The following is a 22,243-nucleotide window of genomic DNA, read 5'->3' as shown; positions in this document are numbered from 1 at the left end:
TCTGATGGATTTTCAAATATCAAGTATAAATAACCCCGCCAGGGAGCACTCGGGGCTAGTTTATTCTGCATAGGTGTATGTGTATAGGCTTTAATTATTTAGTTTCCCTTCTTCAATTTTCAATGTTTTAAGGTGCTTCAAGATGGGGAACACCTACTACTACTAATCTATACTTGGGGAAGTGAGGGAAATATGCTGCTTTATGGCTATTTTTTCAAAGTCGTTTCCTTTCCAATCCCATCTTACTGAAAATATATACAACTGCAACCTACTCTGATTCCATTTCCCCCTGTATTTATTTACTTTTCTCATTTACAAGCTACCAGAATCCAATAGCTCCTGGTTGTTTAGAACTCTAAAAACATAAAATGCAGATTAAAAACACAATGAAAAATACATTTTTTAAGAAAAAACAATTCAGCTACAACCATCCTTTCCACTGTCAAATATGCATAAGGCAACACCAGCTTTCTAAGGCCCTGCAATATAACTTTACCTTTAACTGAGAGATCTCCTCTTAGTGGCAAAGAAACTGGGAACATTATTTGGTACATACCATCTGCACACAGGACACTGTATATTGAATGTAATTCATATTACAGTCTTTACAGCGCCACACAATACTGTATATATAGTTCTGTATATTATATGAACTTTATCTTATATCATTCTTACAGGTATTAATCTGTTTTTTGACGTATTAACCAGTTTTATCTGAAACTAGCTAGCAGCCCCTTGTTTTACTAACACACTGCATCTTTATACAGTGTATTTTATCTAATAGATTACATGAGCAGCTTGAGTCAAGATAAGAGAGAGTGTAGTTATCAACATGCACAGAGAGAGGATTATATTATTGGTATGAAATGGAATGAAAATGGCTAAATGGAATGAAAATATATTTCATTGGGGTAAATTGATAATATATTTAATTAATAATCATGGCCAGAGTTTCTTTTGAGAATTTTCAGTATAGCAAACCCATATATAATAACTGCAGTTCTCCCTAGATCTTCAGTGTACTGATATGTGAAGATGTAATTCTAAGGGAACAGTCAAGTTTTCCTTTGGTCACAGAAATTGTACTGTAAACATCAACACAAAACGTATTGTAGTATATTCTGATGCAAGGGTTGAAACTCACAAGGTGGGAATCATTATGACACCATTGAATAGATATATCCACCACTCAAGGCTGGGAAAAGGACAATAAAAAGTCACTGACTTGGAAAGATCTTCTGTACCTATCTGATTTCTTTCTTGCTTGCAACTGATTATGTGCCATCAAGAAGGTGTCGACTCTAAGTGACTACATAGATAAAAGAAACTTATGTAGCCTTGTCATTCCTGTGAATCTTCTGCTATAAGTAAGTTCTTCAATATGGGCTTGGGTATCTGGAATGTTGAGATTTACTGCTGGGCTTGGTATAAAGTCTGACTAAGCCTAAGAAAAATGACAGAATTTGAAAAGCTCATATAGACACCTATTAGGGCATATATATAAACTGTTACTTAGATATGACACGGAAACAGAACAAATAAAAAAAAAAGTATGATAAAATGGATTCCAAAACTTCAAAGAAACAATCACAACACGACAATGGGAAGAACTATGGAACAAATCTATAAAATTTACCCCAAGTTATAACTTAAGAGAAAAATGGTATAAAATGTTTAAAGATGGGATACAACTCCGTCAATAATTGCCAAGGTAGACAAATCCTGTAGTAATAAATGCTGGAAATGCAATGAGACAGAAGGAATATTTTATCATATGTGGTAGACATGTAAAAAACCTCAAAAGTACTAGAAAGAAATACACAGCACCATTCAGAGAATTTAAGAAATCATATCTGAAATGAAACAATTTTTTTTTAACTAGGCATAATTTCAAGATATATCAACAAAAAAATCACAATTTATTAAGATATTACATGTTTATTGAGTTACATGTTCACGTCCGTGAGGATAAACTTAGCACAACACTGGAAAAGTGATAGATTACTGTGATATCAGACTGGGAACTTAAACTTGGAGAATATACTGTAACAGCAAAATTAACAGCATATATTCATAATAGAAGCTTGACCAAATTTAAGCAAGAATGGCTTCCATACATGTTACATATCACGCAACAAGGCAAATTTAGAGCATTTTTTAAAGGGGAGAAAGAATTGACCAAAGAACTGAAATCAGAAATACATGAAAATGTTAAATGTTTATAAATATTATATATCAGTCAGAGTACAACAAAGGGGAAGTTAGAAACTAAATATTCACCTATAATGTTTTAGTAGTTCTTCTCTTTTTTTTTATGGTATCTTTAAATAACAAAATAGTGGAGACTTGGCACTCAGCTCAGAGATTCAAAAAGATCTCTACAATCTCTTTCCTTGTTGTTAAAAATAACTGAATGTGTTGTTTTTTATGTTTAATTTTTCATCTACCTGTATATCTCTTGGCAATTTCATTTGGCTAAACAGTTATGATGATAAAGACTCCATCCATGATGTGCAATCATTACATCCCACATCAAGCAAGCATGTCAGTTTAGAGTCTGTTTCAACTGGACATGGGACTTTTCATGAAAAAATGTATGCTAGACTTTATTTATACTGATGTTGAAAATGTACTTGGAATTGTGTCTCAGCAGCTTTCTAAGGTGCAACTAATGGCTCAGTTCCTCTGAAGCAATATAACTCTACAATGGCTTAAGTATAATAAAAATACTACTAATAGCATATATCTTGGGTTTTTTCCTGTTAATTATTGCTTGGCTCATCATTATTGGTAATACTTTAATTTTAATTATAATCCATGCTTATGTGTTTTTTCCCCCAATACTGTGGACAATACAGCTAATAACTGATAAGAAAATACAGATAACCCTAGACAATATGACCCCTTACACTTTCTGTCTTCCATGTTTCTTCAATCATTAAATAGGATTATGCTTAATTTTCTCAGCAGTTTTTTTTGTGGGGGGTGGTGGTAATATGCTGATAGCTTTGCATGTAATGTGCTATGTCTGCTGTCAGATAGAGACTGCATATAAGGCATGTCAAACAGTTTTGCTAGCAAATGTTTACTCCAAGTGGCTTTCATTTCCTTCTGAAATTTCAAAATGATTTATTTGAATTGGTCCCTTACTGTACCCTTGCAGTCATTTGGCAGCAAAATGTTAGATACTTATTTTGATGGGACAGTTTTATTAGATTAAAAATGTCACCAGATGCAAATCAAAATGTTTTGCAGTGCTATTTTAATAATGCAGTAGCTAGCTTGATAAATATCCCAGACTGTTTACACTTGTATTGCTGAATTTTATTTATATTTCAAATTTAGTCACTGCCCATCTCACTCAAAAGCGACTCTGGAATTTTACTTTCTATCAACACAAGAAATCTACAGGTAGTCCTTGTTGAGTGACCACAATTGGGACTGGCAACTGGGTTGTTAAGCGAAGCAGTCACTAAGTGAAAATCACATAACCGCAACTGTGCTTACAGTTTTACTTCAGTTTTTCTTTGCTTCTTGCTACTTCCTTCAGCTGAACTGGGGTTCTTTCTCTTTGTCTTTGAGTATATCTTAGTATGGGGTAAATAAGCAAGTGAAAATAAGAGTAGAGGGATGGTGCAAAGGTCGTAAGTATGAGGATTGATTGCTGTTCTTTTAGCACCGTTGTAATTTTGACGGTCACTAAACGAGGCAGTCACAAAGTAAGGACTACCCGTATTATCCTGTTCAGTTGCTAAAAAATTGTAGATGGTCTGCTTAATCTTTCATGAAAAACCTTCCTCTGCTGAAATGCATATGAAATGCCATTAAATGTCTATGTATCTGTTCCCATTTTTTTTTTATTATCCTGGATTAAAATGAGAAGATAGAGATAAACATTGAGATGTTACATTCCAGACCTGCTACATCATGGATATTCTGTGCTTTCTGAAGACAGTTGTATGATTTCCTCAATACTCACCCACTATTAATCCTAGAGATGCCTAAACAAAGCATTACATGTATTTTAGCTATTCATTTTAATTATGAACAAAGCATTGCATGTACAAAAATGTTCTAAGATGCTATACAAAACTACAGAAACACACCTTTCCTGTGGCTCATGAGACACATTGGATAAGGACACTACACTGTGGTGCATTGGTCACATGGCATATTCTGCATCCATTAATTCTGTCTTCTGGAAATTGTCTCCTGGGCCATCCTGGTAGGTTCAGCTAATTGTTGAAGATGTAGTCTCAAAAGGCAGCATTGGTCCAAATGCTATGGTTATGAGTAATAGTGGCTCCCTTTGGGATAACTGTTATTTTGCATACTAATTTTATTCTGGAGGACTTAATAGTTTTAGTAGATGCTTATATTCCCCTGAATTATACACCAGCCACTTGGAAATGAACAGGAAAGATATTATAAACTTTAATGGTGGTGGTGATGATGACGATGAAGATCTTTTAAAGCTTGAAGGACACCATTCCCTCCATATATGCACATAAAATTATTAATTTTAATGAAATGTAAGTGAAATCAAATTAAATTTAGTTTTTGTCCTAGTCATAGCCATTGCTTTTTAGAATGCAAACCACAATATGTAATTGAAAACCAAATGCAGCCCTCAGCCTAGGAAAGGTGGCACACATTTGCATTAAGTGCTTATTTTTATTGTGTGGTGGAATCCTCATAACACGCCTATGATGAGATACAGGAGATCTAATCTGCCTGTAGTTTTAATAATTTCATTGCTTTTCTTTGATATGAGGGAATGGGAGAAACCATTTCAGCAGACTGCCAACCTAATGGTATTTAATATTTCCTAATTTATTAACTTTTGCATTTATATCTCATCTTTTGACATTAAAATATATATAAAAAATGAAAGACCCACAATAAAAATAAGATATCCCACAACATATAATATATGAAACATCTTTGCCAACTCTAGAAACAAATGAAAGCATGAAACCAGCACAAAGCAAATTATACCTATTTTCATCCCCTATTTCCTCTTCTAGGTTGCTTAGTGACAAATAGACTCCCTTCAGTCAGACCAGTATTAATTTAGTACATTTCCTGCCCGCTTATATTATACATCAATCCATTATAAATATTTAACCATTATAGCTTTTTCTTACACATCTGTGTTCTAAAGCTATTTATATAAAGTAGCTTTCTTTGACTCCAGATGTAATGCATAGAGGAAGGTGGATGGCTTGCCCATAGACACTTGATCCTCATGATAGTCTGTTTTATCTGCTTCGTAGTGTTACGTAGGGAGACCAGCACGGAACGGAATGCGCTATTTGTGTACACTGCAAAAAGGAGAGATGGGTTCAATGTATCTTATGAGAAATATTTTAGTTTCATAAAGGACCACCAAATGCTACAAATAGTAAGTTCCTTTAAATCCCCAAAACTGATTTGGTACTTGGATCTTAAGCCATATTTCTAATAAATTGCTTTGGGTTGCTAGCCTTTAGCTGTTCTCTGTATTAGGAATATCCCCTGTAGTAATATTATAAAGCACTATCTCATAAGTGATAGTGTGAAACATTCAATGTCCCGCATAATAGGGGTTAATGGCTCAAATAAGCATGCAGACATTTTACTGGAGAAACAAATAATGTAAAACTCTCTATACTCTATACAAGAGTATAGAGGAATAATTATTGCTGCACAAATGGAATTAGCTTTATTAAGTTTTCACTTGATTATTATCATTGTAATTGAATGACTCAATAGGCAAATCCAACTTAAACTTGAGGAGACACTGAAAAAATATAGTATTTTACAATATTTCAAAACAAAGTATGAAGTGTTAGGCAACTTGCCAAGTTGTGGTACCATCCCAGAAGAAATAGCAAAGAAGTATAATGGTGTGGTCCACTTTTCTTTCCTTACAAATATAATATAAATTCCTCCATATCCATGCTTAGAGTTACTTAACAAGCTTTACAAGATTGTATCTTATAATTGCATAATCATTTTCACTTTTGAACTTCTCATCTGTATTACAACTTGTAAAGTTGAAAGAACAATGTGTACTCCCTAATCCAACACCTGCAGAGAAAATGAGCAGTGGCATGCTAAAAATGATGTGTCACTTAGGATAACTTTGGCAATCAACTGTCTAAACTATAACCAAGCCATTGATAAGTTGTGTCATAGAACCACCTCCAGATGTTGTGCTATTTATGCCCCCTGTCATTTGAAAGAGTATAAAAAGTAGCAAGAGACCTGACATTTTGAATCTTGGCATAGACTGCAGGCTCAGGAAAGTGTTATGCAGCAGTCAGCCAACTTACTATCATTTGGGAGGTTCCTGACAAGCTGAAGGACATAGTCTGCCATACATTTTTTCTGTAACTCTATTAATTTATATTCAATACAATCTCTTTGGCATTCACCCTGGCATGAGGCTAGTGTCTCTGAATCCTAGAAACTATTGACTACTGACTGGCTACCGGTGCCAACACACAGGTCTTTCTTCTTTTCCATTTTTCTGTGTAGGAATCTAAAAGAGTTATTAATAAGCTTTAATTATGCTGTAAGGACACATTATTATTTAAATGTGTGTATGTCTATATTAATAATCAAAATAATTTGTTATAAATAGTTTTGAAACAATACAAATATGTAAATATAGGTAAGAAATTTATAAAATTTCTATGTCTCAATGTCAAACGTCGTTGTACATTTCCTTGTAGATAAACGTCTGTTTTGTCCATTTAAATAAATGGAACATCCCAAGCATGTAATCACTCAAGCTTCTGTTAAGCATCCCTTGACATAAGGTCCTCAAGATTAACTGCTAGGTAGAACTCAACACAAACTACAGCTATTCTAATTTGTAGAAGGTATTTGTGTGTTCTTATGTGTTGTGTGTGTATGTGTGTGTATATATGTATTTGTAGAAGGTAGGTTTGTACTTATGTATGTGTGTGTGTACATACATACACATACATACATACATATATACAGTATGTGTGTGTATGTTACAACATAACATACTGATGATATTCATTTGAAGGTTACAATTACATGTATAGGTAAGTACTTGTTAATTGAATATATAATATTCAAGTCATCTATAGCATATAAGGAGGGGCATATTTTAATAAATTAGGCAGCACAATTTAAGCAGGGAAATGTTTTAATTAAAGTAATATAAAACCCTTTGACAGCTTAGTGTCAGTATTAATAAACGTTTATTTATTAAGTAGTCTATACTGTCAATCAGTTTGACATGCCTGTTTTTTACAGTCTACCTGTAAATGAAAAGTGAAATATGTATGTAAGTGTTCTAAATTACAGAACAGAATTCTGCACCCTACTGATCTATTCCATTATACAAAAAACTCCTGCACAGAATCTATTTTTGACCTATTATATGAAAAAGAAATTAAAAGGGAAAAATTCTTATAGCTTAACTTTTAGTATAACTGATTGATTCACCAGTTACTTCTTTTCATACTACACCAACATGTATTTCATTGTCTACTTTAACTCGTGTCTATTTACACAGCAAAAAACCAAAATTATATCAACGGCTAGTGCCTACGTACTGCAAATAGTTGAAGAAGTAGTAGAAGTAGTACCAGACTATATCTTCAATCATCTTCAACATTCCTTTTATTCTTTCCTTTTTAAAAAGACATAGTCATAGCTGTTCCTCATAAAACAAATATTGTTTGTTAATCTGTGGTCTTGAAAAATTGAAGAAACCATGAGGTAGATGATTGGTCATAAAGGACAAATTGATTTTTAAGTGTATAAATATGGCCTATTTCTCAGGCAGGTTTCAGGTGACCTTGAACAATTTCAGAAGCCCAAGCAGGGTTGGCCCTGTTTAATAACTGGATTGAGACTGCTTGGAATTCCAGGTCCGTGAACCAAACAGGGAAGCTTTTTTAAAAAGCCTGGTGGAAGAAGGGAGTGAGAAACCACTTCTCTAATACTGCATGGGTGTGGTCACCAGCCATTGAGTTCAACCTGAGCACATATTTATCTTTTGATTCATCAGATATGGGATCTTTGGAAACTATGACTGCCCTATCTATCTATGCATGGTTTCAATCTGACTGGAGTTTCATGAAATCTCCCAATGATTGACTTTCTAGACTTGTAAAAGAAAAATACATTACCAGAAATAACCAAGAAGACAATACCATCATCAAATTAACTGAGTACTAAATACCCATGGAAAAAAATTACTACTCAGTCCAATCAAGATTAAGACAAAACCTTTCAGAAAAAAAAAACCCTAAAAAAAACCTGCTGCAAAGCACCGGTCCAGACTTCCTCCTCTTTTGGTAAGATATTAAATATTCAAGCATATAGCTTTCTAACCATATTCTCCCTTTTTCATTCTCCCAGAATTCCTGTGCTGTTTTTTTTTTTAAATCCTCCATCCTATTCTACTGAGATTTTCATTTCTCTTTTCCAAGTGTTTGTGCTCCTACCTGATATCCAGCTTGTATACTAGGATTATTGCCTCTTCTCATGCAAAAACAGAAATCCTATTTTTGTTTGTCTCTAACTTTCTCCATATCTTTATTATTCAAGCTGAAGCCATATTGCACAAGTCACCACCAAACTTCCCTTTGATTCTTTTCTTTATCATAGTTAAAAGTGTAACTGTGATTTAGTCTATTACTTCAATAACATCTTTGGAAATGTTTTACTTTTTTCCATTACTGGGTATTATACAAGGGAACTCCTTTATACACCCTTAACCATCACCGTTATTTACGTATACTTTTTTTGCGGGGGGGGGGACTTTTGAGTCAGTGTTGACTCCTGGCGACTGCTTGGACTAGTCCCTGTACTGTAGCTTTCTTGGCAAGATTTTTGGAAGTGACTTGCCACTGTCTAGGGCTGAGAAAGAATGACTTGCACAAGGTCACCCAGATGGCCTTGTGCTTAAGACAGGACTAAGACTCACAGTCTCCCAGTTTCTAGCCCAGTGCCTTAACCACTACACCAAACTGGCTTTCAGATATACTTGGTTAATATGTGTTTTGTTTGGAATAGAGCCAAGATCGTATTGGAAAAGCTTTTCCCTATCACAGCATTCAAGCTAAACTTCCACAAGCATTCAAGCTTCAGAAAGGTTTATTTTCGGAAGTGTCATTTACAGACATATTTGGAGAAATATGTCCTGTGTTAATATGTGAACATAAAAATATGAACTTGCTGTCTCATGTTTCATGTCTTTTTTCCAGCCATTGACCTATTCTTTCTCTGGTTTATCATTACTTTGTTTTTAAAAAAGGCTAATTTTCTGCATTTCTTCCCATCCATTAACTTTATCGATTTGTTTAAAGTACATCCCAGAGAGTTTGATGGGGCTCATTCCCTATTTAGTACATACACAGTATTATAATTTGTTATTTCTATTTCATTATCTTACAAATAACAATATCAACAGGTCCCTATGCACTGTGGCTTATAATTGAAAGAAGCAGGCAAATGAAAATACCACATACAGGGGAGGAAAATAAAAGATGGTTAAAAGAGGAAGGGTGATGTAAAATAAAAAGAGTTTTGAGAACACAATTGAGATAAATGGATATGGAAATGCAAAGGTATTTTGAGAAGTGATCAGATCCATAAGGGCAGAAAAAAAAATAGCAATCATTTCATATAATTTCATTTTTAGTTAAGTGGGGTAGTGAGGCTAGGCAAAGAAAGTTCATAAGAAGTGGAGAGGTATAAAAGAGTAGACAGATAAGGTTGGGGAAGGTCAAGACCATGGATGGTTTTAAAGGGAAAGGCAAAAACCTTATACAGGTTAGAGGAGTAGAAGGAATTCTGTATATTCCTGTAGAAGGAATATTTGGGGTTTTAAAATATTGTCTGGGTTTTAAAAATCAAACATGGTTGGGTTTAATTAGTTCTTGGATGGGAGAATAACAAGGAATAGTAAGGGCTTTTCTTCACTACAGCCTTCAGTTTGTCTCCTGTGCATGAACAAACTGGAAAAGAAGCCAGCTTAAGGAACCTTTTTCCAGATTTCAACTCACTCCTCCACTCTGGCCATGGTGATTAGCCAGGTGTTCTGTTGGAAATGCAGTCAACCTGGACTCTGATTAGTGGATTCCTGTCTTTTTTCCCCTCCTTCACCCATAATACGAAAACAAGCAAAACAAGCAAAAATGCTTTCTCTTCAGTGGACATATCTTCAGACAACTGGTGAAAATAAGTTTTACATTTCTTCCTTTCATTCTAGCTAGAAGGTGAAACTTGGCAGAAGCCTTGCCAATTTTTCCCAGTTGAACAACGAAGAAAGAAAGAAATGGGCCTGGAGTTGGGGACAAAGTGAAAAAATTCAGATGGAGGTTATCTTTCTAGCGGGTTGAGTAGGTTGAGGACAATGTCATCAGATTTGGCCTTCCAAAGTGGTAGGTGGCCCATTCTTGTACTGGGGCAAGCAAGAAGTGTGGATCACGAGCCCTAAGGCTGTAAACTATATTCGAAAGTACAATACACCCTGGAAGAAAGCCTTCCAAAACTGCATAGATATGTGCATGAAGTTCTCAGGATCTGAGCTCAATTTCATTTTTACATGAATCATGAATTAGTGGTAGAGCTGAAAAAAAGTTCAGAACAAAGTAATTATTTTGTTCTGTGTGATGAACACTCCTAATTATTTTTATTGTTTACATAATTTACTTATTATGGAATCGACTGTTAATTTTAAAACACTGGATTATATAGGAAGTATTGGAATTAATAGCAGTTCCTATATGATTTATAATAATAAATTATATTGGAAGTAAATTGAAGTTAACCTTATATAAAATGAAAAAAATAAAAGTATATGCTGTTTGCATAGAAAATGTAAGATATTTTTATACAGGACCAATATTTGAAAGATAGTCTTATTTTAAAATTATATCTCTAAATGATCATATGTACGTGGATGAAGAGCTTATCTGCTGCATAAATGTATTTATTTATTGCAAAGATTTCTGAATTGCCAATTGTAAGAAATGGTTGCGCTGATGCATGTTCTTTGTAATCTGAATTGATAGACAAATGTCAATAATGTATTTTTCTTTTCTTGAAATATTAAGAAATATTAAAATTTAAATAGGCTTTTTGGAACAAAGATAACACAGGAAGTGAAGAGTCCTCTTGGGTCATATTCTAAAATAATAGAACATTTCAACAAAACTAAACTACTAGACATGTGATTAGTTGCTAATGAACTTAGAAATGCTAAGATATACATCAAATTGTATCCGCTAAAATGTACTCTTTGTCTCCCATTTCTCCAATTTGTAATGAAGTCCAAGTCTGCAGGCAAGATGACAGTTCCCTCAATGAGCTTCAGCTATCCTATGTTTTAAGAAAGAATGAAACAAAGTTATATTGACTCCCCATTTCTCCAAGTCTAATGCTTGGTTTCCCCCCCCTATATTTTTATATATAACATTTTCAGCACGAACAGAAGAAGCAAGAGCAAAATAATGTATAGAGAGTAAGAACAAGTCACATCCAGAGAGAAGCTCCTGTAGATTTGGGTCAACTTACTTTAAGCAAAACAATTGTGTATCATCTTGTCTATATGTTAGGAATTCATGCTTGATAGGCTGGAACAGTCCACTGAAATATTTGAAGGGCCAGAAAAACCGACTTCATAAACAAGGTTTATAATTAAATAATAAAAAATTATTATTATTTATTAATATTAAAATAATAATAATAATAACAACAACAACAACAACAACAACAACAACAACAAAGTTACAGAGCCATGAGATCATAACTTTACCACATGGACCACACTGCAGGCAGTGAAGCATATTCTGAGTCTGAACTTCAAATTCTTAAATATTGCCCACTCAGCACATTATGGGATAAAAATCAGGGTCATAATGCCCTCTTGGAAAGACCAGATGAAGTTTAGTTAAAACTGAAAATCTTTCTTGTAGGATATAGTCATGTTTTGTTTAGATAAGTGTTTATGCTTAGTGCTACAGAAGCGACTCAAGAAAAGGAATATAGGTTATCTTCTCACAAAACATTTGTTAAATCTTGATTATTCAATTAAACCAATATTCTGGGTTTGCATGACACAAAGTCTAAATGCAACACACTACACTCGGTGCAGTTTGGGGTTCAGCATATCGACAGAGCCCCGCTGGCAGGAAACGAATGGCTCAGCTCAGCTTTGTCATTCCCAGCACCGCCAGTATGAACGCTCCCTCTTTTTAAATTATGCAACCTGTGTGGAATTTCGACCCGGCATACTTTTGCACCCAAGGCAGTGTTGTCTGGTACTGGAAGTTAAAGGCAGCCGGGTAAACTCCAAGCCGAAGGCGGCAACAACAATGAAGACTCAGACCTTACGCGTTGTTTTCTTGGAAAAGCTCTCAGTGCTCGGAGAGAAACATTTCCCTTCGCTGCGTTATATCACGCCCTGACTTCACTTGGGAGTATCAAACTTTGCAGATGAAAGAGCACAACAAAGGGGGCGGGGGGGGCGACAGAACCTGTTGCCGGGATCGCTCCGGGCGACCGAACGCCACGCGCCTGCGGGAGGCTTCGTGGCTTTGCGGCGCGGGCAACGAGCGTCCGTGCGGGCTGCCCGTGCCCGGGGAAATCTGCGTGTGCTCCTCTCCTCCCCGCACGCCCAAGGGCAGCGGGAGGCGAGACACGTTGCGCGGCTTTCGGGGCGTGTGCCTGCGCCTCCTGCTAACCGCTGCCCGGTGGCGCTGCTGAGCGGCACCGGGGCATCGGGCGCCCGCCTGGCCTGGCCTGCCCTCCGTTCCCCCGCAGCCCCCCTCCGGCGGGCAGGCAGGGCGCGCGGCGAACATGGCGGCGGCCAAGGCGGTGGGGCGGGACACTCTACCTGAACACTGGTCCTATGGCGTCTGCAGGGACGGCCGGGTCTTCTTCATCGAGTAAGACACCGGGCGGGAAAAGCAGGCAGGCAGCGGGGGGGCGGGGTTGCCGCTCAGCTCGTCCCTTTCCCTTTCCCCGCGCTTCCCTTTCCCTCCCTATCGACTTCTCCTTCCGCGGGCTGGACTAACAGGTGCATGTTTGCCGCTTCTCCTCTTAGCGACCTGACCCGCGCAACTACTTGGCTGCATCCTCGCACCGGGGAGCCCGTCAACTCAGGCCACATGATCCGCTCAGGTGGGTGCCCTACCCCGTCCTCCCGGAGAAAGGACTCCTCGGGCCCCCGCGCGTTTCTCCCCCTCGCGCGCCCCGCGCTGGGTGTTTGTGTTTGCCTTTCTCTCTGGGGAAGGAGTGCGGGGGAGGATAACGACCTTTGTGTGGCTGGGAATTACGCTCGTCTGTCTCCAGGGCACAAACATCTCACTTCCCTCCTCTGGGCCACTTTCTTTCCCTGCTCCCTCCCCACCCCGTCTTTCTTTTTTCTTTTTCTTTTAGATCTGCCCCGTGGCTGGGAGGAGGGATTCTCGGAAGAGGGAGCCAGCTATTTCATTGAGTGAGTATTTCTCACTTTCGAAGCATTCGTTTTCCCCCGGGAGTAAAGCGTCCAGTAGTAGGAAAAAAGGACAATCGTGCCAGATTTTGTTCGGTTTCCAGACATCGGACTTTCGTTCAGTTGTCTCCACGTCAGGGGTGGGGGGTGGGGGGAGGGTCCTGTGTTGCCGAAGTGAAAGAAATACTGCTTTTGTTAAGTATAGGGGAGTATGGATTCTGGCACTTCTGTCGAGGGATACTTTTTTTTTTTAATGTTAGCACCTCAGGTGCGCAGGTTCCTTCCTTTGAAACTTCTTTTGTGTTCTCTGACACACGCAACAGGTTTCACCTTTGTGGTTGTTTATATTGCCTCTAGGTTTTGGGCTGTAGGGACTTGTGGACTAAATGTCAGCCATACTTGGCAGAATGACTTACTAACACACTGGCTAGAACCTGTTGCCTACTCTTGAATGAAGTGTTGCAGGGACATTGGCAGAAGGCGGGGTCTTCCATATGTGAAGGATTGTCCTTTTTTATGCCAGTAAAGGGTTTAGAGCAATTAAAGGTAGAAGCTATTAAAAGCATAATAAAAGCCATTCTGATATATTACAAGATGCATGCTGAAGATACAGGATAGGATAACAAAACTCAGTAATTTCCCCCATTTGCTGGGGGAAATAATGTAATTAAATTCTTACAGTAGCCTATTTAGGAGAAAACAAAAGAGACTTAATGATTTTGTAGCTTCTGTACTGCAGAAAGGAAAGTGGTTGTTTTCTTGGAGAGTAACATTTTGCAAGACATGATGTCTTCATATTTATATCTGTTCAGTAATCTCACTGTTTTGAATAAAGCCGAAATATTGCTGCTTACTCTACTTATTCTGCTGCTATATAGAGCTGAACCTCTGGAATTACTTTGCTTTGTGACTGCCTTGTGTTACTGCAACCAGCTTCCTTGTGGCACTGAAATTAAAACTGTTTTTGTTTTGTTAGTGATGGAGACGAGGCTTGGTTCCTACATGTATAATTGTCTAAAAAAGTTGAGAGAGACACATTGTCTCTGCCATGTTATTACATAAAAGAAGTATTCTTCCCATGATTTTTTTTTTTTTTGATGGAAGGTCATTTTATAAAAGCTTGCATTCATCTTGACAAATATATGTGCAGGATTATTTTTTTCTACCTGTTCAGTACATAATACTGTTTTAAAATTATTGAATTCCCATGAGCTGTACTAGGGCTATCTTATGAATAAACTGATGCCTATGAAGGCTGTTTCAGTTGAAAAACAATAGGGGTTGGAGGTGATTGGCGTACTTGATTTTAGAAATTGTATTATGTGGGTTTTAAAAAAGAGTTTGAGATGTATTTGTCGTGATGTCTTGCTGCTATTCATAAATTAGCTTGCTGGTTCAGAATACAGTGTAAATGGAAACTTGGGGGTTGAAAATGATTGGCATACTTGACTTTAGAAGCTGTATTTGTCACTTTGTCTTGCTGCTATTCATAAATTAGCAGGACCTTTCCATTTAGCAAGTATTATATGTTTACCTACTGCAGCTATTTTTATCTTAAGGTTACATGTATAGTACATTTTGAGCATTGATTTTGGCCCCCTCATTGTCCCTTTGTCTCAAACTAGAATGCTATATTTCATACCCAAGAAGATATACAGTAATAATTCTATAATATCTCAACTGGTTTAGTGTTGCTAGTACAAAAATCTGCTTAGACATGTATTAGAGTTGCAAAATTTTATTAATTGAGAAAGACCAATCTGAACTGTACATCTTTGTATCTAAATATATATAAGAATATATACATAAATTTGTCAAATTTGATATAAATGCTCACTATACAATGATTCAAGGCAAACTGTTCAGAAATTTCATCCTTTTTGCTGTTTACTTTTCTTCCATAGTATGATCATGTATAGAGTCTGAACAACAATTCTAATAGTTTTTCTTTTAAAGATAGCTCCCCCAGTTAGAGATAGTTTTTAGCCAGTATAATTTGTTTTTAGGGATGTTTAGCCAAGATTTGCCTGGCAGAATAGTGAGAAGGTACAGGAATATAAGAAAAGTAGAGGGAGTGTTAGGTAAATTATTGAAGATGTACAGTCGTGTGAAAAAGAAAGTACTCCCTCTTTGAGTTCTATGGTTTTACGTATCAGGACATAATAAAAATCATCTGGTCCTTAGCAGTTCTCAAAAGTAGGTAAATACAACCTCAGATGAACAACACGTGACATATTACACCATGTCATCATTTATTTTACAAAAAGAAAGCCAAAATGGAGAAGCCATCTGTCAAAAACTAAGTACATCTTATGATTCAATAGCTTGTAGAACCACCTTTAGCAGCAATAACTTGAAGTAATCGTTTTCTGTATGACTTTATCAGTCTCTCACATTGTTGTGGAGGAATTTTGGCCCACTCTTCTTTACAACATTGCTTCAGTTCATTGAGGTTTGCGGGCATTTGTTTATGCACAGTTCTCTTGACCCGCCACAGCATTTCAATCGGGTCGAGGTCTGGACTTTGACTGGGCCATTACAACACCTTGATTCTTTTCTTTTTCAGCCATTCTGTTGTAAATTTGCTGGTGTGCTTGGGATCATTGTCCTGTTGCACGACCCAATGTCAGCCAAGCTTTAGCTGTCGGACAGATGGCCTCACATTTGACTCTAGAATACTTTGGTATACAGAGGAGTTCATGGCCGACTCAATGACTGCAAGGTGCCTGGGTCCTGTGACTGCAAAACAAGCCCAAATCATCACCCCTCCACCAATGTGGTTGATAGTTGGTATGAGATGTTTGTGCTGATATGCTGTGTTTGGTTTTCACCAAATGTGGTGCTCTGCATTATGGCCAAACATCTCCACTTTGGTCTCATCTATCCAAAGACTTCCAGAAGTCTTGTGAGTCGTTCAGATGCCACTTTGCAAACCTAAGCCGTGCTGCCATGTTCTTCTTAAAGAGAAGAGGCTTTCTCCTGGCAACCCTTCCAAACAAACCATACTTGTTCAGTCTTTTTCTAATTGTACTGTCATGAACATGAACATTTAACATGCTAACTGAGGCTTATAGAGTCTGAGATGTAACTCTTGGATTTTTTGCAGTTTCTCTGAGCGTTGCATGGTCTAACCTTGGGGTGAATTTGCTAGGATGTCCACTCCTGGGAAGATTGGCAAGTGTCTTGAATGTTTTCCACTTGTGAATAATCTTCCTCACTGTAGAATGATGGACTTTAAATTGTTTGGAAATGGCCTTATAACCCTTCCCAGATTGATGGGCAGCAACAATTGCTTCTCTAAGATCATTGCTGATGTCTTTACTCTTTGGCATTGTGTTAACACACACCTCAATGCTCAAGACCAGCAAACTCCTAAAACTTCGGCTTTTATAGAGGTAGTCACACTTGCTGATGATCAGTTGATCAAGGGCATTTGATTAGCAGCACCCGGCTGCTACTTAGCCTCTTCATACCTATGGAAGCAGTAAGTGTGTACTTAGTTTTTCACAGATGGCTTCTCCATTTTGGCTTTCTTTTGTAAAATAAATGATGACATGGTGTAATATGTCATGCGTTGTTGTTCATCTGAGGTTGTATTTACCTACTTTTGAGAACTGCTAAGGACCAGATGATTTTTATTATGTCCTGATACATAAAACCATAGAACTGAAAGAGGGTGTACTTTCTTTTTCACACGACTGTAAGTATTGGATGTAGAGGGATTGGAGGAGGCAAAGGGATCTTTAGGATGGACCAAATATGTCAATAGAATTACAAACTGGAGAAGAGAAATGGCAAATGAGATTGATACCCAGACCTGACTGGGAAGTACACAATACTCTCAGAGTCCTAAGACTATGCTGGGGTTGGTGACAATCAGTGAGCTGCATTATGGCACTGTCAACACACTTTGCTGCAAGAAGATGGAAGAGCAATGTGCCAGCCACCATTACCAAGTCAGAGATGGTAAAGAAGACATTGAGTTGTCCGGAGAGTCTGCTTTAATCTGGGGATGGCTGCCTTAGAAAGAATAAGTGAGAGATATAGTTATAGAGATGAGGAATCAAAAGATATTGGAACAGAGGAGTGGATATGAAGGGTGGTGGAAAGCAGGAAATTGGAATGGCTGTTGGCAGCATAACAGCTTTTAATGCCTGGTCAGGAATGATTCAGCAATGGGTGAATAGATGGAGCAGACAGCTGAAAAAACCCAGAGAAAACAAACTTGGATTTTCTGAGGTTTTTTAGATCTAACCTCTCAGATTAGGAAGTTCTGAGGTATAGCACTCCTCTCTGTAATGAGAGAATGGGGCAGTAGAATTAGCATCTGTCCTCTTTACTGCATGTTAGGCTGGTGCATGGTTAGCAGGGATGGGGCTAGAAGGTTAATGGAGCATTTGTAAATTTCAAGGGAGGGATATGTCATACAGAAAGATTTATTTGATTGGAAGATTGTCTCAGTGACTTTTCTTGGGTTGGAGTGAGCTGGGGTGTATGAGAACCAGGCTTGGCCATCAGAGGTGCCTGCCTCATAGCAGCCATGTGATGTGTGAGGGCCATAAAGGGATTGGGGGATGAGTCAGTGTAGGATGCTGAAGTTGTTACAGTGGGATCTTATATTGGGACTGTGATGGGAGAGAAAAATATGGTGAGAGTTATGAAATAGGCCGCTACAGGAGAATGGGGATGATAGTGCAGATTTTGTGCTCTAAGCTAGTTGCCCCTATCCTGAGCCTAGATGGCTGAATCGTCAGGCACCTTGGTCTCTGGCTGCTGTTGGTAAGTGTGCAGGCCTGGTGTGTATTATTGAGATTAAGCCAGGCAGCAATGGGGACATAGCTCAGTCAGAAATCTGTCCACCGGGATATCAGGTCTTGCAGCAGCCACAATGTCAGAATCAGAGAGGAAGGGTGGTTGTGATAATTTGTGAGATTATTGTAATGACCAGTAGCATTACCCCTGAAGTGACTAATTGCAATTGCTCATGTGTTAAACTGGGCTGCAGAGATAAGCTTGAGCTACTAGTGATGTACTGGCTGCCTAGCTGCCTGGCAGTGGCCCTTCATAAGCTGGTTTTGAAATCCCCAAATGTGATTTGTTATAAATTTCCTTGCCCTAGGAGGGATTCCAGAGTGGTTTGTGAGTTCATAGCCTCCATGATGACCATATATTTTTCACAAATAATTGCAACTCTAAGAAAAGTAGGTGCATGTGCGCGCACACACACACACGGTCTGCTCTTTACTTTAGAGCAGATGAGATATGATCTGGATATGAAGGATTCTGACATCTGTCCTTTGCCATAGTCACATCATTTTCTGGTCAAATTATGGATTGTGAGCACCCTGATCCTCTGCAGAGGCCACATAATCTGAACTCTTATAAGAAGAGGGAAATGACAAGCCACCTGCATGTCATCCATATGATTGTGGTAGTTTTCTTGTGAATAAATAAATTCATATGTACTCTGTCTTGTATACCATTTTATGTTTTCAATTCATGTGATCTATCTATCTATCTATCTATATCTGTATCTATATCTGTCTGGTTTCTAGGAGAAGTCATAGAAACTGACCTGTTGGCACATAATCAATAAAAAAAGTGTACACCATTTGGGCAGAGCCAAGTAATGTAAACAAAGCAAAATCTTGTGTGATGATCTGCAATTCTCTTGAGTTTCTGGAACACGTGGAAATAAATAGGGTTTTCTGTAGCCTGACTTCTGCAACCTGCTGTGTCCCTCCTGGTACCTTCTAGCTGTAGAGTGGGTCATGGATGGCTTGATTTGGGAGGTGGTTAATGCTTCTCTGAGGGAGGGTGGTGTGCGTCTGCAAGAGGCAGTGGCTTTGCCCTCTCTTGAAGAAGTCATCTCTCAATCCAGCTGTATTTTACAACCTTTGCCCAATCTTTTGTTTTGGGGAAGGTTGTTGAAAAGGTGATGGGAAATCAGCTACAGAGAATCCAAGAATAAACAGATTATCTTGATTCTTTTAGCCAGGGTTCAGACATGGTCATTGGTCACCCTCCTGGGTGACTGTCATTGGGACCTGGATTGGAGCAGTGTGTCTCTCCTGGTCCTGTTAGACCTCTCAGTGGCATTGATGTCATTGACTGCCTGCAAAAACTGGGAGGGGGGACACTTTTATGGTGGTTCCTTTCCTGCCTGAGTAGGTAGTTTCAGATAGGAGAGGAAGCGTATCTGTAGTTATGGGGGAGAAGTATTCAAGCCCTTGGCTGCTCCAAAGTGGGGTGTGGCAGAGTTTGGTTTTCCCTCCCATGTTATTCAGCATCTATATGAAACTGCTGTGAAATGTCATCTATCAGTTTGGAATGATGTGCCATCAATATGATGATGACACTCAGTTATACATCATTGCCCTGGCCTGAGCTGGAGATGCTGTGGAAAACTTTAATCAGTGTCTGGAGGCTGTAAGAAACTGGATGGGGAGAAGTAAACTCAGGTTAAACCCTGCTAAGATTGTTCATTAATAAGCATCCAAGAAGGTTGGTCATAGCCAGGTGGGCTTTTGCATAGCTGCATCCAATGTACCAGTTATAGCTCTGCCTGGACTAGGAAGCTCTTCAAAACAATGACTCTTGCACTGGTCACCATGTGACTGGACTACTGGAATGCATTCTGCATGGGGCTGCCTTTGAAAACAACTTGGGAGCTGCAGCTGGTGCAAAATGAAGTGATTAGGCTCTTTGCAGGAGACACCCATGACAACAGAAGTGTATGCATTTTAAAGCCACTGCACTAGCTGCCAGTAAGTTTCAAGGCTCAAAGGAAAGTGCTGCCTATATGGCAGTGTTGTCCAAACTTGGCCACTTTAAGATGAGTGGACTTCAACTCCCAGAATTCCCCAGCCAGCATGGCTGGCTGGGGAATTCTGGGAGTTGAAGTCCACTCACCTTAAAGTGGCCAAGTTTGGACAACACTGCTATATGGTATATGACTAGGATGTATCAGGGAACACTTTTCTAAACACGGTTCTGCCCTGACTAACCCATGCAGTAATTGAAAGAAGGCCTGTTGAGAATACTTCCTCCACAGGAAGTGCAACGGGCTTGGACAAAAAGTCAGGCTTTCGCAATAATAGTCCACACACTTTGAAACATACTGCCCCTGGAAGTACAGTTAAGGTCGGCCCTGATTCTTCTCAAGATTTAGAAATGCCCTGAAGACTGTTTAATTTCAGCTGACCTTTGGCCCAGAGTGAGGCTATGGGGGCTTATCATTTATTAGTTACCATTTATTAATTATTAGTCATTTATTTGTTATGTTTTTCATTGGATTCTTTAGATTACTTATGTTTTGTTGTTTTGCTGTACAATGCCCAGAGTTGTATGCTTGGTGGTGGCATAAAAATTGTGAAACACAGCAAGTAATAATTTTCAGTCATTGTAATGTCATACTGAGTCATAGTTAGTATACACTTATTTTGCACATAAATTTTGATTCTAGTTTATGATTTATTGGGAAGAATGGGTTGTCAAGTTAGTCATCTTGTCAAACTGTATTTATTAACAATGATTTAACATAATGTTGGAACTCAGCCTATAGCTTGATTATCTCTTACATTTCCAAAAACATTCACCGTAGCTTACAGTAATTTACAATCATGCAGTTACACTATAAACTAATGGTAATAGCAAAAATAACAAATATTTAGACATGAAGACTAAAATTCTGAAAATTGGGAGTACTTCATTTTTATACTGTATTAAAATAATCACTTGGCTGTTGAAGGAACCAGGAATTGTTTGTTTGTTTTACAAGATTGCTATACTACCCTAGTCATATGACTTTGGGAAGCTTACATAATAAAACTGATGAGAAACAACAGATCATTTAATAAAAGAGCAACACTAAATTTTATTTATTTATTTTAGAAGGCATATAAGTGATTCCAGTCAAAATGATGCTAAATGGTATATAATTCCCATCTTCATAATTCAGGTTATTATTAGGTAATAACAATCCAGAGAGCCAGTTTGGTGTAGTGGTTAAGGCACTAGGCTAGAAACTGGGAAACCAGGAGTTCTAGTACCACCTTAGGCACGAAGCCAACTGGGTGACCTTGGGCTAGTCCTTCTCTCTCAACCCTTGGATGAAGAAGGCAATGGCAGAGAAAATTGCAGGGACTTGTCCAGGTAGTCACCAGGAGTCACCACTGGCCTGAGGGCAACAAAATAAATAAATAAATAAATAATAACAATCCAACAAATCCATAGAACAAATAAAATTTAAAAAGTAGAAATATGCAGCAGCCAAGAGCCTAGTGTTAAAAACACCAGAGGGAGCAGATATAACATTCTGCCCCCAAGTCCTGATGAAAACAGCCATGTTTTACAGGTTTTCTAAAAACTATGAGGAAAGGGGCCATTCAGATATCTTGGTTGTTCCACAGGTGGGGGACTGGGACTGAAAAGCTCTTCTTTCACAATCCTTGCAGATGGCAGTCCCTGGAAGAGGGGAGATGAGTGTGCCTGCTCTGCTCAGTCTTACTGGACAGACAGAAGGGATTGGGAGATGGCCATCCCACGGATATCCAGACCCTGAACCATGATAGGCTTTAAAGGGAAAATAACACCTTGAACTGTCCCAGTGCAGCTCTTAAAGCACAGGTGTTACATGGGCATCATGAGGATGCCCATTATGGCTAGATCTGTTGCAGAAAAGTGAACAGAACTGACTTAACACAGCAGCAGGGTTCCGCTCTCACCCTCCACCTCCAAAATTATGATCCAAAGGGATTGCTTTCATTTCCC

At 38.3% G+C, this 22,243-nt stretch overlaps 1 protein-coding gene and 1 long non-coding RNA gene across 9 annotated transcripts in view; one reads left to right on the top strand and one right to left on the bottom strand.

The window, feature by feature from the left end:
• Positions 1-1,749: 1,749 nt before the first annotated feature.
• LOC112541609 (uncharacterized) lies at positions 1,750-13,033 on the bottom strand. The gene is made up of 3 exons (XR_003085599.2): positions 12,872-13,033; positions 11,551-11,622; positions 1,750-5,324 (listed from the first exon to the last, which is right to left on the bottom strand). It is a non-coding gene; the product is annotated as an uncharacterized LOC112541609 (long non-coding RNA).
• Positions 12,493-22,243, top strand: part of PLEKHA7 (pleckstrin homology domain containing A7) — a 157,313-nt gene continuing 147,562 nt past the window's right edge. For 3 of the 8 annotated variants that reach the window (XM_088146002.1, XM_088146003.1, XM_088146008.1), the window contains exons 1-3: positions 12,494-12,923; positions 13,082-13,158; positions 13,417-13,474. In XM_088146002.1, coding sequence (XP_088002128.1) covers positions 12,835-12,923; positions 13,082-13,158; positions 13,417-13,474 — 224 coding nt within the window. In that variant the 5' untranslated portion in view covers positions 12,494-12,834. Of the gene's footprint in view, positions 12,924-13,081; positions 13,159-13,416; positions 13,475-22,243 lie in introns of all 8 variants that reach the window. The other 5 variants (XR_015797091.1, XM_088146009.1, XM_088146010.1 and 2 more) reach the window with 3 other exon arrangements.

Source organism: Python bivittatus, unplaced genomic scaffold (assembly GCF_059951505.1).
Source record: "Python bivittatus isolate LINGU-HERP-01145 unplaced genomic scaffold, Pbiv_v1 ctg000480_np1212, whole genome shotgun sequence".
Taxonomy (NCBI): domain Eukaryota; kingdom Metazoa; phylum Chordata; class Lepidosauria; order Squamata; family Pythonidae; genus Python; species Python bivittatus.
This window is presented reverse-complemented; position numbering and strand designations above follow the sequence as displayed.